General features: G+C 38.5%; 2 protein-coding genes across 6 annotated transcripts in view; one reads left to right on the top strand and one right to left on the bottom strand.

Annotated features, from left to right (window-relative positions):
- The window catches only part of LOC310637889 (putative oxidoreductase ZK1290.5), a 77,935-nt gene extending 66,196 nt beyond the window's left edge, over positions 1–11,739 (bottom strand). For both annotated transcript variants that reach the window (XM_083358495.1, XM_083358494.1), the window contains exon 1: positions 11,529–11,739. In XM_083358495.1, the coding sequence (XP_083214621.1) occupies positions 11,529–11,613 (85 nt within the window). In that variant the 5' untranslated portion in view covers positions 11,614–11,739. The remainder of the gene's footprint in view (positions 1–11,528) is intronic.
- The window catches only part of DPH5 (diphthamide biosynthesis 5), a 38,122-nt gene continuing 33,964 nt past the window's right edge, over positions 11,321–15,478 (top strand). The window contains exon 1 of one of the 4 annotated variants that reach the window (XM_083358497.1): positions 11,321–11,384. The gene's annotated coding sequence lies outside the window, so the exon portion shown is untranslated. Of the gene's footprint in view, positions 11,385–11,786; positions 11,848–11,934; positions 11,987–15,478 lie in introns of those variants that run through there. The other 3 variants (XM_083358496.1, XM_083358498.1, XM_083358499.1) reach the window with 3 other exon arrangements.

The raw sequence follows: 15,478 nt of genomic DNA, 5'->3' as shown, positions 1-15,478 counted from the left end.
AATTAATTATGCTTAATTTATCATTTTTGTAGATAAAACACAACTGTATATGAAAGTCTCTGCCAAAGATAAAGAAACAGAATATTACCAAAGCTGGAATTTATTTTACAAATGGCTAGAGGAGAGAACCAAAGAGTAAGACTTGATTATGTATTAGCGTTTTTTGAACCCAGATCACACGCTGATTGAAAAATTAACATATGTATGTAGAGAAAAATAATAATACAAAGCTAAAATGAAAGTCTCTGCCTTCCTAGGACGGATTAAATGAATAATATCACAATTCTATGCACATCAGATATAAAACTCCATTGGTACTTATTTTGTATTAAACAAGTAGGCTTCTAATACACTAAAATAAGCATGACATCTGTGCAACCTCACATTTAATGTTCTTTTAGCTTCAAGACTATAAAAGAAGACACATCTCATGTTCAGAAGCTGGAATCTCCCTGATAAAAGGCATCCTACAGTCTTTGTATACATTCATTTTCTTCCATACCATACTAAAACACAAGATCTAAGCAAAAGAGAATTATTCCTCTAATTCTTCACAGTACTTAACACATATGCATTAGTTGCAAAAGGAAGTTTTTAATCCAGAACTCTGCATGGTTGCTTCTATTGATGAGGCATATCAAAACCTCCCAAGGGAAGCACAAAATCAACATTTCCACACACATTCCCCACTCAGCTGAAGATGCTATGGCTGCAATCCAACTTGTAGTTTCACACGATGCAGCCATTCAGCTCTTCCAGATTTTCCCAACATCCTGGCAAAGAAAAGCAGTTTTGAATTACAATTGTGATAAATGCACAATTTTGCTGAATTTAAGAAATATTGTACAAATACAAGCCTGTTAACATTACTTAGAGCAGCTCACAACCACAAAATCAGGAGCCTCTCAAGTTCAGAACAAGTAGAGTTATTACAAGGAAAAAGAGGTTAGATTACAGAATCTTGGAAACTTGCTCTCTACACCTTGAGCTTCATTTATTCATTTATGAGCATGTTAAGGCAAGATTTCTCTTTTCCCTTTGATCTATTTTCTAATCAAATCTTGGGTTAATGGGGAGGATATTAATTGTTTGATACCACAAAAATGTCCATCTGTTTTTCTTGTGCAATTTTGGAAACATTCATTTCACCAGACAACAAAGATTTTGCTTCCTGAACACTTGGCTCTATCTTACAGATTTTTGGCTGGTAATCATGAAAATAACCTGTAATTTAACCTATCATGTAACGTTTTATAGAAATCTGTTTTTTTCACAATAGCAATATATGCCCTTCTGTACCTTTTGGCTATACTACACACATGAAAAAAAACTTATAGAATAAGGCAACATCATAAATTCCTAACAATAAAGATTATTCACCCTGATTGTCAAAATATACTGTATTAATACTTTATTCAGTGAATTTGTTACAATGTAATATGCAATATAGAGCAGGGGACCCCAACCCCCAGTCCATGGACCGGTACCAGGCCACGGCATGCCAGCAACCGGTGCACACAAACAAGCAAAATCCCATCCGTAGTATGCAGGTGGCATACAAAACCCATCCCCTCTGGTCCACAGAAAAACCTCTCTCCAAGTAACCGGTCCCTGGTACCCAAAAGGTCAGGGACTTCTGATATAGAGTACCCAAATTAAACTCTACTGATATAGAGTACCCAAATTAAACTCTACTGGATTCCACTGCTTTTGGCAGGCTGCAGGTTCAATTCCCTATTCTGAATCCTCCAAAGGTAATTAAAAATAGGCCTACATTCTATACATAACTTTGTAGGAGAAGCCAATCTCTAAAATCTCTTATAGATTTTAACAGTTTAACTATTATTTTCATAATAACCCAGTGAAGTACGTTAGTTTGAATGTCTCACAGTGCATCTAGTCTAAGAAGAATGTCAACCTTGGATGCCTGAGCAAAATTCAAAATTGTGACTGGTTCACATACTGTATTATGCTCTAAGATGAATTATTGGCTGGGCCTTAGTTTATGATAGAAGACTGGCCAACTGTATCTTATTCAATAAACTATTGATTAACAGTGGTTAGAGGCTTAGTGCAATGTCCAAAATCTGCCCTTGTCAAATTATGCTAGTTCTCTGACAGCAACTGCATGGGTATACTATTACATTGGCTATGTAACTTAAAATTATGGCATTTTTCTGAATGTTATGGCAGCAGGAAAGGTCCATGAAATTCCACAAGAATTTTTTTCCAAAAAAACCCAAACCCCCTCACTGGACTTCATAAAAGCAACTGTTTCCCCTAAAGCAGGTGTCGGCAACCTGAAAAAGCAAAAGAGCCACTGGGAACCGGTTCCATCACACATAAAAAAAGTGGGAGCCGCGCATGTGTATCACGCACGTGCATGCGCATAAAACAAAACGTTTTGCGCATGCGCAAAATGTTTTGTATTTTGCGCATGCGCGTGCGTGGATACACATGCACGGTTCCACTTTTTTTTATGTAGACGCACCTGGACGCCAGCGGCGACGGGTCTCCATGGTGACGGGTGCTGGGTTGCGGCCACCCCCAGGACCTCCAAACTGCCGCCCGAACACCTGTTTGGAGACCTGCTGGTGCCTGTTTAGAAAGCTGCTGCGCGCCGCGGCAGCTTTCTAAACCGGCACCAGCAGGTCTCCAAACCGCACCTCCGCCTGAACACCAGCAGGTCTCCAAACGGGTACCGCCACTGCCCGTTCTGAGAGGTGCGCACGCAGCTCTCCAAACCTTTGGAGTGGTGCGCGCGCACTTCCTCCCATCCGGAGTGGTGCGTGCACACCTCTGCCTGTTCTGAGAGGTGCACGCGCAGCTCTCCAAACCTTTGGAGTGGTGCGCGCGCACCTCCTCCCGTTCAGAGTGGTGCGTGCGCACCTCTGCCCGTTCGGAGTGGTGCGTGCGCACCTCCGCCTGTTCGGAGTGGTGCGCGTGCACCTCCGCCCGTTCGGAGAGGTGCGCGTGCACCAGGCGACTGGGAGCCGCAGGAGACGGCTCAAAGAGCCGCATGCGGCTCTGGAGCCGCGGGTTGCCAACCCATGCCCTAAAGTAAGCCCTATCCTGAAAATAAGACCTAGTTTGATTTTGGGGGATGGGCCTAATATAAGCCCTATTTGGGGGCAAGGCACACACCTAAAAATCAAGCTGGGGGGGAGCTGCCCCACGCGCCCCGCACCCACTCACCTTACAGCCAGGCCTCTCCTTGCTGGCCCACTTCTGTGGCGTCTTCTGCAGCCAGGTCTGCATTTCTCAGTCACAGGCCTTTCCGGAAGGCCATTGCAGCTGAGAACCAAGCTATGGATTCAATCCATAGCTCAGTACCAGGCTCAGTACTCGGCTGCAGAGGCCTTCCGGAAAGGCCTGATTGCAAAATGCAGGCTGGAATGCAGCTGCAGAATGAAGCTGCTCCTTCGGGCGGGGCTGTCGATGCCAGAGTTGAGTATAAAAGACACCCCCGGAAAATAAGAGGCAAAAAAAAAAAAAGACCTGATCTTATTTTCGGGGAAACATAGTATTAAACATTACCAAAGTCTAGCATGAATACCTATCATACAAAGTTCCACCACTTTTGCATGGCAAACAGTTCTGCTATTACTTGTTTCTCTTCCACAGGTTTGCTTTTTATAAAAAGAAGTTTACACAAATACCTTGCTAATCAATTTTTGTCATGCCACAATATCCTGCTACGTCTGTCCTCGACTTTCAACAAGAACTGTCACACTAAATGGTTTCTAAAGAACTTATTCAGCTAATAAAGCTTCTCTAGTCAATAAGTGTTTTTCCAACTATTCTTAGATCTTTTGTTAAAATGACACATTTAAAAAGAATTTATTCAAAATCACAGAAGAGTTAATAAAGACTAGGAAATGATAGTTTCTCACATATTAAAATGAAGCGAAATGTAGAAGAATATGTGGTTCCTTTTCAATAGTTTTAAATTAAACTAGGACTTTTTGGATTCTCCTCCCATCCCCTTCATTGAACTTAGCAAACCTTTAAATTCACTGCAGACAAATCAGACTACTTGAGAATGAACAGCCTCAAAAAATATATTGCTCAAAATTATCAATCTTCCTAAGTTGAGGTCAAGCATGGAAACAATGTACCGGTATGTGTGTTTCTGCATTGGGTTTGATGCCTTTTTAAATTTTTCCCATTAAAAAAAAAGTAACTGTCAACTTACTTTTCTCCTTCTCTATTTCCTTCTCCTTTTTATCAAAAGGAGGATGCTAATCTCTGAAAACTAACCTCAACGAACACCATCTGTTTATTCTGTTTTATTCTGATTAAGAAAATTCTGCCTGCAGACTTCCACAGGCACAAAATACAGGTAGTCCTCAACTTATTACAATTTGTTTAGTGACCGTTCAAAATTACAAATGGCACTGAAAAAGGTGACTTATGACTGTTTTTCACATGACCATTTGCAGCATTCCCATGGTCAGCAATCAAAATTCAGATGCTTGGCAACTGACTCATATTTATAATGGTTGCAGTGTCCCTGGATCATGTGATCACCTTTTGAGATCTTCTGAAAAGCAAAGCGTTGCTTATTATTATTATTATTATTATTATTATTATTATTATTATTATTATTATTATTATTATTATTTATTGGATTTATATACCGCCCTTCTCCCGAAGGACTCGGGGCAGTGTACAGGGCAATTAAAACACAATATACAATATACACTATACAAAGTTAAAATAAATTAAATTAAATTAGCCCTAATAAGTAAAACACATTCTAAAAGTTTAAAAATTAAATGCAGCAGCCAAACAAATGTTATTTCCTTGTACTAGCACAGATGATGTTGAGATCTTCTGATAAGCAAAGTCAATGGGGGAGCCAAATTTGCTTAAAAACTATGTTACTAACTGAACAACTGCAGTGATTCACTTAACAACTGTAGCACAAAAGGTCGTAATATGAGGCAAAATTCACTTAACAAATGTTTCATTTAGCGATAAAATTGCTATAAAAATTGCAATAAAAGTTCAAGTTTGTGGTCGCAAGTTGAGGACTGCCTGTATTATGGCTTGGGATTGAAATGAAAAGTCCTTGGTGCTCTCTCAGATTGTTTTCCTACAGACGTGATGATGATGATGATGATAATAATAATAATGTTAATTTTGCCTCATTTTACGACCTTTTGTGCTACAGTTGTTAAGTGAATCACTGCAGTTGTTCAGTTAGTAACACAGTTATTAAGCGAATCTGGCTCCCCCAATGACTTTGCTTATCAGAAGATCTCAACATCATCTGTGCTAGTACAAGGAAATAACGTTTGTTTGGCTGCTGCATTGATAAGAGACAGTTTTCCATGCTTCAAGATGAAATATGCCCAAGTGTGTGTAGGACTGTTACCTCTTACACACTGGCCAGTCTTTCAAACAGAGCCAATATCCTTGCTCTGCCAGTTATTTTTTTTCTGTCTACAAAGTTGAGAAGGCAATGGAAGATGGGCCAAGGCAGGAGACTACCATTTGCAATACTCCAGAATGGCCTTGTCCTTTTCTTGAAATTCTCACTTACACTCCTTTCTTCTCATCCATTCTTGATGAAGCATTTTCAAGACTTCAGCCTCTTGTTTGGGTCACCTTGTGAAACATTTTCATCTGGTGGATCTTGGGAATTGTGACTTCTCCATCATGATGCCTGTCTTATGGAACATCACCTCCATGAAGATAAGGACCCAAACCTGTTGACCTTCCAGAAGACAATGAAGTCTTTTCCCATAGGCACTGGAATGTTAGTAGAGATCTAACATGTGTAAGTGACATGTTGGTAAGGAGATTTAGAGGCCTCAACTTGGTTTTTCTCACATGTTCAAGGAAATAAGAATTGACAATTAAATGTCCTTATTCCAATTTTAAAAATTATGCAAGAATTAAGGGAAAGGTAGATAGTTTGGGAAACTTGAGAGGAACTCCCAGTCCCTTTTTATTCATTAAAATTTGAGTCACTTTGGACATTTTGATATCTTCTTCCTGGGCTTTTTATAGGCCCGATTGAGTGCCATTTGACAAATAAGCTCCTAGCAGACTTTTCTATCGGTTTTTTGTTGTTGTTTACATCTAGAATTTGTCCTGTTTAATTCTTGGTCTCCTCCCAATCTCTCCCAATAGAATCCATACTGACTTCCAATGGTTTCCTCTATTGATGGGCCTGTTTCTTTGAGCGTGAGCCCAGAGACTTTTGTGCAAAATAGGGCTGATCTTGGATTGATTGCTGTTCACTCTACTTTGACTGCTTTCTCCTTTATGGACAATTGCTGTTAATTGACCAATCTGGGTTATACTAATGTTTGGAAATGTTTGACACCCATACCCATTGCCCTTAAGAGACTTCCTTGGCAATCTGTTCATGAAACATGAGATATGACCTTCCACATGATTAGGGTCAGTCCTAGGGTCAGTCCCTTCAGCACTCCACTAATAACATCAGTGTGGCAAGTACCACTTCCTGTTGGTGCAACAATTCTCAAGTACAATTCAGAGAGACAATATTCATTCCTTTCTTCTAAGGACTGTAGAAAAGGATTGTTTTATTTCCACCTACCTTTTAAATCTCAGAGATGAAGCTTTTGGCAATGGCATAGTCATATCTTCTTGAAGCTTCAGTCCTCCCAAAATCAGTAGTAATATTCATAGAAAAATAAACCCTTGCCCAAAACAGAGTTTAGTGTCCTCTCAGAAAGCAATGTACAACCCTGATGGAGACTTGCTATTTAGAAACCTTTAGTTGGGGAAACTAGGGAAGGTAAGATTTCTATTCTCTTCAGATTCAAACTCCTCCCCCATTGCTTTAACCATAATTTCTAGAATGTACGGATAACAGGGTTTGTAAGAACTTAATCTTGTATCAGAGAGTCCTGAATTTATTCTCAGAGAGACCTGATGCTTCTTCTCAGAACTCCAAAAAAAAGGTAATAAACAATAAATACCTATTTATTTTACATAGTTCTCCTCTAGTGAAACTGAGATCTTGGAAGCATTACTGAGAGTTAGTGTGATTGTATAGATGAGTAAACAGAGAGGTGATGGATCAGGGGCTTGTTTTTTTCGTGGTTTTCTTAGTTTTACTGGTTTACCGTAATATTGCTATGAGCTGCTTTGAGTTCCTTCTGACAGGATAGGCAGCCATAAAAACCTTTTAAATAAATAAATCCTATGGTCAGGTTCAGTGATAATGTTCTATTTCTGAACAGCAATCAGATCAGAAGCATCAAAGAAAATGCCTCCCTATTAGACTATTGCATTTAATTTGTTAAAGGATTGTTCAAATAATGAAACACTCTGAAAATGTGAAGGATGCTATATAAAGTCTAATTAGCAACATTTAAGCAAGTGTTTTGCTGCTTCTTGACTGATAAAATAAAATCTCCCACATGTTAATTACATCAAGAATAAATTTAATATAAGCATAAAACAAAAATATTTCTTTTCCTACAATATTTTGTTTTTAGAGGTAGTAATTATTATACATAACAGGGAAAATGACTTGTTACAGAGCACAATATAGACAATCTAAATTTTCCTTAATACATAAACTATATTTACATGACACACCAAACCACAAACCAGATAACCACATTTAATCCTAGCATAAAGTGCAAACTCAGGGTTTTTTTTTGTTTGTTTTTTTGGGGGGACACTTTATGATTCTCTGAGTCATTCAAATCCATAAATATTTGTTGAAGAAATGTGGTTAAATTAGTTAGCAGTACATTTGCTATACAATCACTGCCATAAACTGCTTAAATTCCCAACTATTGTACCACCTTATTTATTGAGGTTGATGGAATGTATACTTTTATTATTTCAGCATATTCAATATTAAAGGAACTGATTATCTGCTACACATAGGAAGGGCTTTCACCTCTGCCATATCCTCAAGCTGAAGAAATTTGCATTTCTTGCTCCTAGTTGATATACTAATGCTAAGCATACACAGTTGTCCCCCACCCTCACAGCCATTCAAGAATTTAAGCCATTCTTAAATTTGTATCTGATAACAGACTAACTCAGAGTTTTGTAAACTTTAACATTCTATGAATGAATAAAACTTAAGATTTCTGTAAGGCAGAGTGAGCAAGGTATAATATACCTTTAACTAAAGCATAAATATGTTTCAACATAATTTCTTGACTTAAATTTTATTATTCTTTAGCTTTTTCCCCCTAGAATCCATCAAGAACCTCCATTTTGAAAGGCTATTAATTTTAAATGATGAGGAAAATTCTGAACTTCTTTAACACATACACATTGTAATCACTCAGATGACTCAGAGTGCATTCCACACTAGACGTCACAAGCACTGCTGTGACCGGTAGATGATTTTGACAGATGTCTAGACCCACTGGTTCAGCCATCTCACAAGTCTAGCCTTAAGCTTTGCTCACTGTTTCGTCTGTGCAAATCTGCCATACTTTTGCTTATGTATTATAGGAGTAGACTTTGACAGATTCCTGCTTTGTTTGTGCAAATCCCTTGTCTAGGCAAAACAGTATTATTGTTGAAACCTGTTGTGTATTTTTCTCCTCATTTTGGCCTTGGAAATCTGGGGCTGGCTTGCACAGGCAAAGTAGGAGAAAGTTTTGGTACTTCTCCCACATTGCTTCTGTAAGCTTGATCAGCTTCAAAAAAAATGCAATCTGTATCTAAGTTACTCTTGATTCCCACCGTCTGAGAATCCCTCCACTAAATTAAGCAAAGATTTACTTAGGAATAAATCTTATTGAATGTAATGGGACTTTGTTGAAATGGATTGCTTTTGAAACATATGAGAAGAGGGTGTTTAACTGTATGCAACATGCCTCCTTGGGAATAGAATAGCATAATTTTATTGTCACTTTAAATGTACACTAATCAGCATACATTAAAATGAAATTTCATTGCATACAGCTCTCAGAGGGTCACCACCTACAATATACACTACATAAATATGACAAAAAATACATACTGGAAATGTGTCAGTATAATACAGTAAACAAACAATAAAAATACTGCCTCAAAACTTTGGAGAATGAAATCTCTTGAGAATATTTCCTACTAATAAGACAGAGCTCCTATCCAGAAGTCGTAATAAATTCAATGGGAACTTTCTTAATGTTAAAAATAAGACTGCAGCATATAATAAGAATTTCTTACTCAAATTTAAGAGAGGAATTTTCATTTATAATTTATTTGTATCTAACCCTTTATTATTCCTACAAATAAGGTGGCAAACAATACTTTTCAGTCAACCACATTAGAAGTCCTCAACATGCAACCGTAATGGGGATTACCCACTAGAGTCATATGACATGACAATCATAAAATGGGTCACATAATTTTACAATGATTTTTCCAGTGGTTGTTAAGCAAATGTGGCTGTTGTAAGCGTGAACCCATTGTTCACTATCAGTGCAGTACAATTGGAAGTGCCACTTTCTGGCAAAACCATTGTAAAACTCAAGTCAACGGATGTTGCATATGGCTGTAAATGTAACCCATGTTGCCAAGAGCCTGAAGTCAGTCACATGACCACAGATGGGGAAGGAAACTGTCAGAATTTCAGACCCAGGTCATAAGTCTCTTTTTTCAGATACATCGTAACTTTGACCTGTCACTGAGCAACCGGTCATAGGTTTGGTAATAATATAGAGATCATAAAGAGTACATTCAACAGAAAGGACAAACTAGGGCAGGGGTTCCCAACCAGGGGTGCTCACACCCCCTGGGGTTCAAGATAATATTCCAGGGGATGCGAAAACTTGGGTTTTCAAAATTATAGTGTATATGCATAATTTGTTGCCGTTATTTCGAACTTTTGTAAGGGGTGCGAGAATATATCAGAAGCGTTCTAGGGGTACGGGATATAGAAAAGGTTGGGAGCCGCTGAGCTAGGATTACTGTCTTTTAAGAAATACTTTCCAAAATGCATTGTACCAGAAATAAATTAAACTAAAGGTGGACAAGCTAAGGACTTTAGCATAATTTAGGAAATCTTCAAAATATTAATTCAGATGCATTAGGAATTACCTGTTCTTCTTCTGACAATACCTGGACTGAGAGGGGAAAAAACAGTTTATATAAAAAGCTAAGCTTTGGCCTTACCCATCACCAATGCTCAATTCCTAATATATATCCAGTCCAGTATTTCTCAAAGTGTGGTCTGCAAAATCAAAATTTGCCAGCTCATATTGAAAACAGAGCCAATATTAAAATCACATCAAACAATCATGAGACATGGTAGTGGCAAGAAATGCATCAATTTTAAACTTTAATGTGGTAAATATCAATAAATTTAACCCATCCAAACAAAAGTTCTTTGGGGGTTGCTCTATAATTTTTAAAACTGGGAAGAGGTCTTGAGAAAAAAAAGTTTAAGACACTACAATCTAGAAGAATGCAGTTTAAAAGAAAAATTAAGTACTCCAAAAACCCAAAATAGTTACCTAAAGATGGAACATGTGTAGTAAATTTCTATAGCGCTATTCTGCAAATAGGCTCTTCTAGTCAGCTTGCCCTCTGAGTTATGGTGCTCCTTACCCAAGTACAGGGGTAGGCAACCTCGTCTCTTTTATGACTCATGGACTTCAACTCCCAGAATTCCTGAGCCAGCTTGGCTGGCTCAGGAATTCTGGGAGTTGAAGTCCATGAGTCATAAAAGAGCCGGGGTTGCCTACTCCTGCCCAAGTACATACAACTTGCCAGTTTGTTCAAAAACATCCAGCGCAAACATAAGCTAAATGATCTTATAGTAAACTGCTACTAGATTTCTAAATGAATCATATCTCTGAGTTTCCAGAGAGGAAGCTACCTGATTTAATGACTCTTGGCAGAGAAGTGCTGCCAAAGAAGAGGACTACTGTTTTGACACTGCAATCTTACATATAATTACTCAGAAGTCTTAAGTGAAAGAGATTTATTCCAAGGTAGATGAGCACCGGCCCCTAGAGTTGGAAACGACTAGCACGCATGTGCGGGGAACCTTTACCTTTTATAGCAGGGGTCTTCAAAGTTGGCCCTTTTATGACTTGTGGACTTCAACTCCCAGAATTCCTCAGCCAGGCATGCTGGCTGAGGAATTCTGGGAGTTGAAGTCCAGAAGTCATAAAAGGGCCAACTTTGAAGACCTCTGTTTTATAGAGTACAAAATCACTGCCCCTATCTAGAATAAGTACATTAATAAATATATATAGTTGCATAGCAGCAATTGCATATTGTCAACCTGATTTTTTTTTCAAATGTGTCCAGTACAACATCCTGCTTAATTTGGGCGGGTAGGAGCTTGATGTCAGACATTATTACTCTTGAGCAACGATGATGGAAGCTGTAGTTCAGAGCATATGGAGGAATGCACAACGTTGCTTTACAGCAGGCAGGTACATTATGAATACTAAGGCGAAATGAAGCTCAAAGGCAAGGAAAAGACGCATGCACCTGGGCGATCATGTTTTATCACATTTAGAATTGCTCCTCTTGTTTTCGCAATCAGACGAGCGGGGGGGGGGGATCCGTGCACTTACCCAGCCCCAATATGGGGATGTTTAAGCCATTAGAAAGGGGAACCGTAGGCACCCCCAATACTTTGCCGGACTCCCAGGTGCTCATCCTGATCTGCCTGCACCTCAGCAGCAAAGGCACGATCCAGTCCCTCCCGTCATCACCTCTCCGGGCGGAAACAAACCAGCAGAAGCCCACCGAGAAAGCAAAGAAGCCAGAATCTTGCTGCCGTAAAATTGTCGCAAGGGAAGGGCAATATTTTTTTACGGCACTGAAAGACCCCGGAAGCGAAGGCGAAAGCATGGAAGCATGAAAGCTAGACGAAGGCTAGCTGGAAGGCAGGTGCAAGCGGGAGGGAAAGGGTACCGCTGCGTCGGGCAGGGGGGGGGGGTTTCTACGGGGTCTCAGCCAATAGGAAGGGAGGGAGAGCTTCATTTGCATAGGTATAGAAACTGAGCGTTCTATACCGATGAATGGGAAGGTGAGGTTCCGCATAATGGAGCACGTCTGTATAAGGGCGGGGGAGGGGGACGTCGAATTTCTCGCCCAGAGGCTTTACGGTTCCCGTGTCTTGTCTTTCTGTGAGGAGTCCTGGGTTGTTTACACGCATTGTTCCGCCAACCTCCCTGTGAGGGCGATTAGGTAAAGAGAATGAATGGGCAGTAGTCCCAAAGGTGTTGTTTTTTTCCAAGAGGAAACTGAGCTTTCTTGTTTTTCTTTGAAGACGTTTCGCTTCTCATCCAAGAAGCTTTTTCAGCTCAGAAGCTTCTTAAAAAAAACAAAAAAAAACCAAGGAAGTCCAGGACCTTTGGGACAACCATGACCTGGGTGACTGAGAATCTCCATAGATGAGTGGGCAGTACATTCATCCAATGAATAACCTTGGTGGAATGTACTATCTATCTATCTATCTATCTATCTATCTATCTATCTATCTATCTATTTATTTATCTATCTATCTATCTATCTATCTATCTATCTATTTATTTATTTATTTTATTGGACTTATATACCTAGACTCGGGTGGAGATTCGAGTTAGAAACAATTGGATTCGATTGACCTTGCTCTTAAAAAAAGCATTTTTAGAGATGAAGCTTGTTTCCCAGAAAACCCAACGACTATCAAGCAGTAATTGTATTATCCCAAAAGGATTTAGCTTCGTTGGAACCTTGAAAGAACTTGATAACTGAATTTCAGTGCGAAAGGTTAATCAGATACAGAGCTGAATACAGGATGTTCTTTTATGAGTAACAGAGTGTATGTGCATTCAAACGCTATACGTTCAGACAATATTTAATACTTGATTTTAATATATTTTGCTTGTTATGCAGTTGCAAATATGATTTATTATTGAAACCTACTTTTTAATAAAAATTATGGGAATTCTTTAATTCTCTAGCTCATTTCATTGGCTGGAGAGAAGTACCTTGACTGAATTTCTGCAGCTGAGATCTCAACATGTTAGGCTAAAATAGAGAATATTGTGTGAACTCTGGCAATGTGTTGTTAATTAATTAATTGTTAATTAATTAACAATGGGTTGTTAATTAATTCACTTCATCAGGAATGAGGATAATGTGCAAATACAGCCTGTGCTTAATACAGAGCAGGAGAACTTTGGAAACAAGGATGTCTGGAAATAGATTGGACTACGTCAATGTTTGTTTGTTTTTAAATTCCATTTATATCCCGCCCTTCTCCGAAGACTCAGGGCGTCTTTACAAACTTAGCAGTAGCCTTCATTCTATGTATATGCCTGCTTATTAGGGCTTTCACACACACCCCAAGCGGCATTATTACAAAGTCAGCTTAATTGCCCCCAACAATCTGGGTCCTCATTTTACCTACCTCGGAAGGATGGAAGGCTGAGTCAACCTTGAGCCTGGTGGGACTCGAACCTGCACTAATTGCAGGCAGCTGGTGTTACTTAAGGAGGCATTAGCCCACTGCTCCACCAATGGGTCAGAATCCCAAAATTGCTAGCTGGAAAGCTGGAAACTGCAGCCTATCATATTTGGAGGGCATTAACTTGATAATAATTTTTAATGGTAACTGTGACACATTACATTGACAACTTAATGAAGCATATTAAAATGCTTTCATCATCCCCTCCTAAGTGCTTTTTAAATTTCACAAAAATCTGTCGAATTATGTATCTAGTCACACGACACTGTGTGATTAGAAATAGAGGGAAATGTAGGCATCCTGCAATTACACTTTACAATCATTTGCTTGCATATGCCAGATGTGATCATAAGCAAATATATATTAGGAAGTGAGCTCATTAAAATCAATAGATTTTGCTTTGGAGTAAATTAGATTCACATGGGATTCTTCACACATTTTCAGTTTCATTTTATCAATGAAGATTCAACAATATTCAGTGAATTTGGAAGAACAGAATATAGGAAAGGCGATCAGGAATTGCAGTTGTGTTCCAGTCTTTTCATTATTAAAAAAAAGATCCTCGTCTCTGGAGGATAACATCCAAAGTTGGTAACTAATATTATTCAGCTGGAGCAGGTCTCAATTTTTTGGAGCTTATAAACTCCTGGGAGTTCATAAATATTGTCAGTATGATGAATTATTGATAAATCATTTTTTGCTTTGTAACAGTTTCTTATGGATACAATTTACAAATTAAAAGAAAATGATGTTCTGATAAGAAATTTCAGAATTAAATGAGAGTTGCAGCTGATGGACTGCTGAGTTGTTAGACACCTGGTTTTGGAACAAAGAGTACATAAATTTTATATGAAAGCCCAAGGGCTTACTGGAAAAAAAAAGTAAACCTAAGAAAAGTGGACAATATATTAAAATGGGGAATGCATAGGATTAGGGTTAGAGTATAAAACTTTTAAATGAATTAAATAAATGCATGTGTAAAATGAATATTTTGCCTTTGGTAATGGCTAACGCACAGGTGTCAAACTTGATCACATCACGTGATGTATCGTGATTTTTTTTGCCTTTGTGGAGCTGGGGTGGGCGTGCCCTGCGTATGACGCATCCGGCCCGTAGGTTGCCAGTACAACATAAGTCATAAATTTTACAAGGCGCTGTCAATTTTTTTTAGTTATTATTTAGATTTATATACTGCTAGTTCTTCCAAACTAATGGCTGCTTATAACAATTGCAATCATGCAATATAATGGTTATGGTAAAATTAACCCAATTCCCAGACAATATAATACAAGATAGAATGTACATAATAGCAGCAACGATTAACCAATTACTACTGTACCATTCTTTTCCTTTTTTTTAACCAGCAGTGAATGATAATTAGAAAAGCCTTTTCAATTTTACCACATCAGCTTTACACTCATTAATGGCATAAAGTAATCAGCATATTGATTGTGGTTGTGTAGGCATCAGACATGTGAATAGAATTGATGTAATGGTTAATGTTGAACAATATCTCTGATCCATATTTTGGAATATTAAATTTTAATAACTATATTTCCTACATGCAATTGTATTTCATACCTAAGTCTATTGGTTTTGTTTTTTATAACTACAGAGCTTTAAAGTAATGCATTGTATTGTCAAGATATTCCAAGAACTTTTGCAGTAATTTTTCCCACTAGATTTGAACTACAGGTAGTCCTCGACGTACGGCCAACATTTGTGTTGCTAAGTGAGACAGTTGTTAATTGAATTTTGCCCCATATTATGACCTCCCTTGCCACAGTTGTTAAGCAAATCACTGCAGTTATTAACATGATTATTAAGTGAATCTGGCACCCCCATTGATTTTGCTTGTCAGGAGGTCGCAAAAGATGATCACATGACTCTGGGACACTGCAGCTGTCATAAATATGAGACAATTGCCAAGCATCCAAATTTTATCTGAATCATGTGACCATGGGGATGTTGCAATGGTTGTAAGTGGGAAAAATAGTCATGTCACTTTTTTTCCAGTGCCATTGTAAATTTGAACAGTCACTAAATGAACTGTTGTAACTTGAGGAC

The sequence above is a fragment of the Vipera ursinii genome, assembly GCF_947247035.1.
Source record: "Vipera ursinii genome assembly, chromosome: 3".
Taxonomy (NCBI): Eukaryota; Metazoa; Chordata; class Lepidosauria; order Squamata; family Viperidae; genus Vipera; species Vipera ursinii.
The sequence above is the reverse complement of the archived record's forward strand: the minus strand, read 5'-3'. Positions and strand labels throughout refer to the sequence as shown.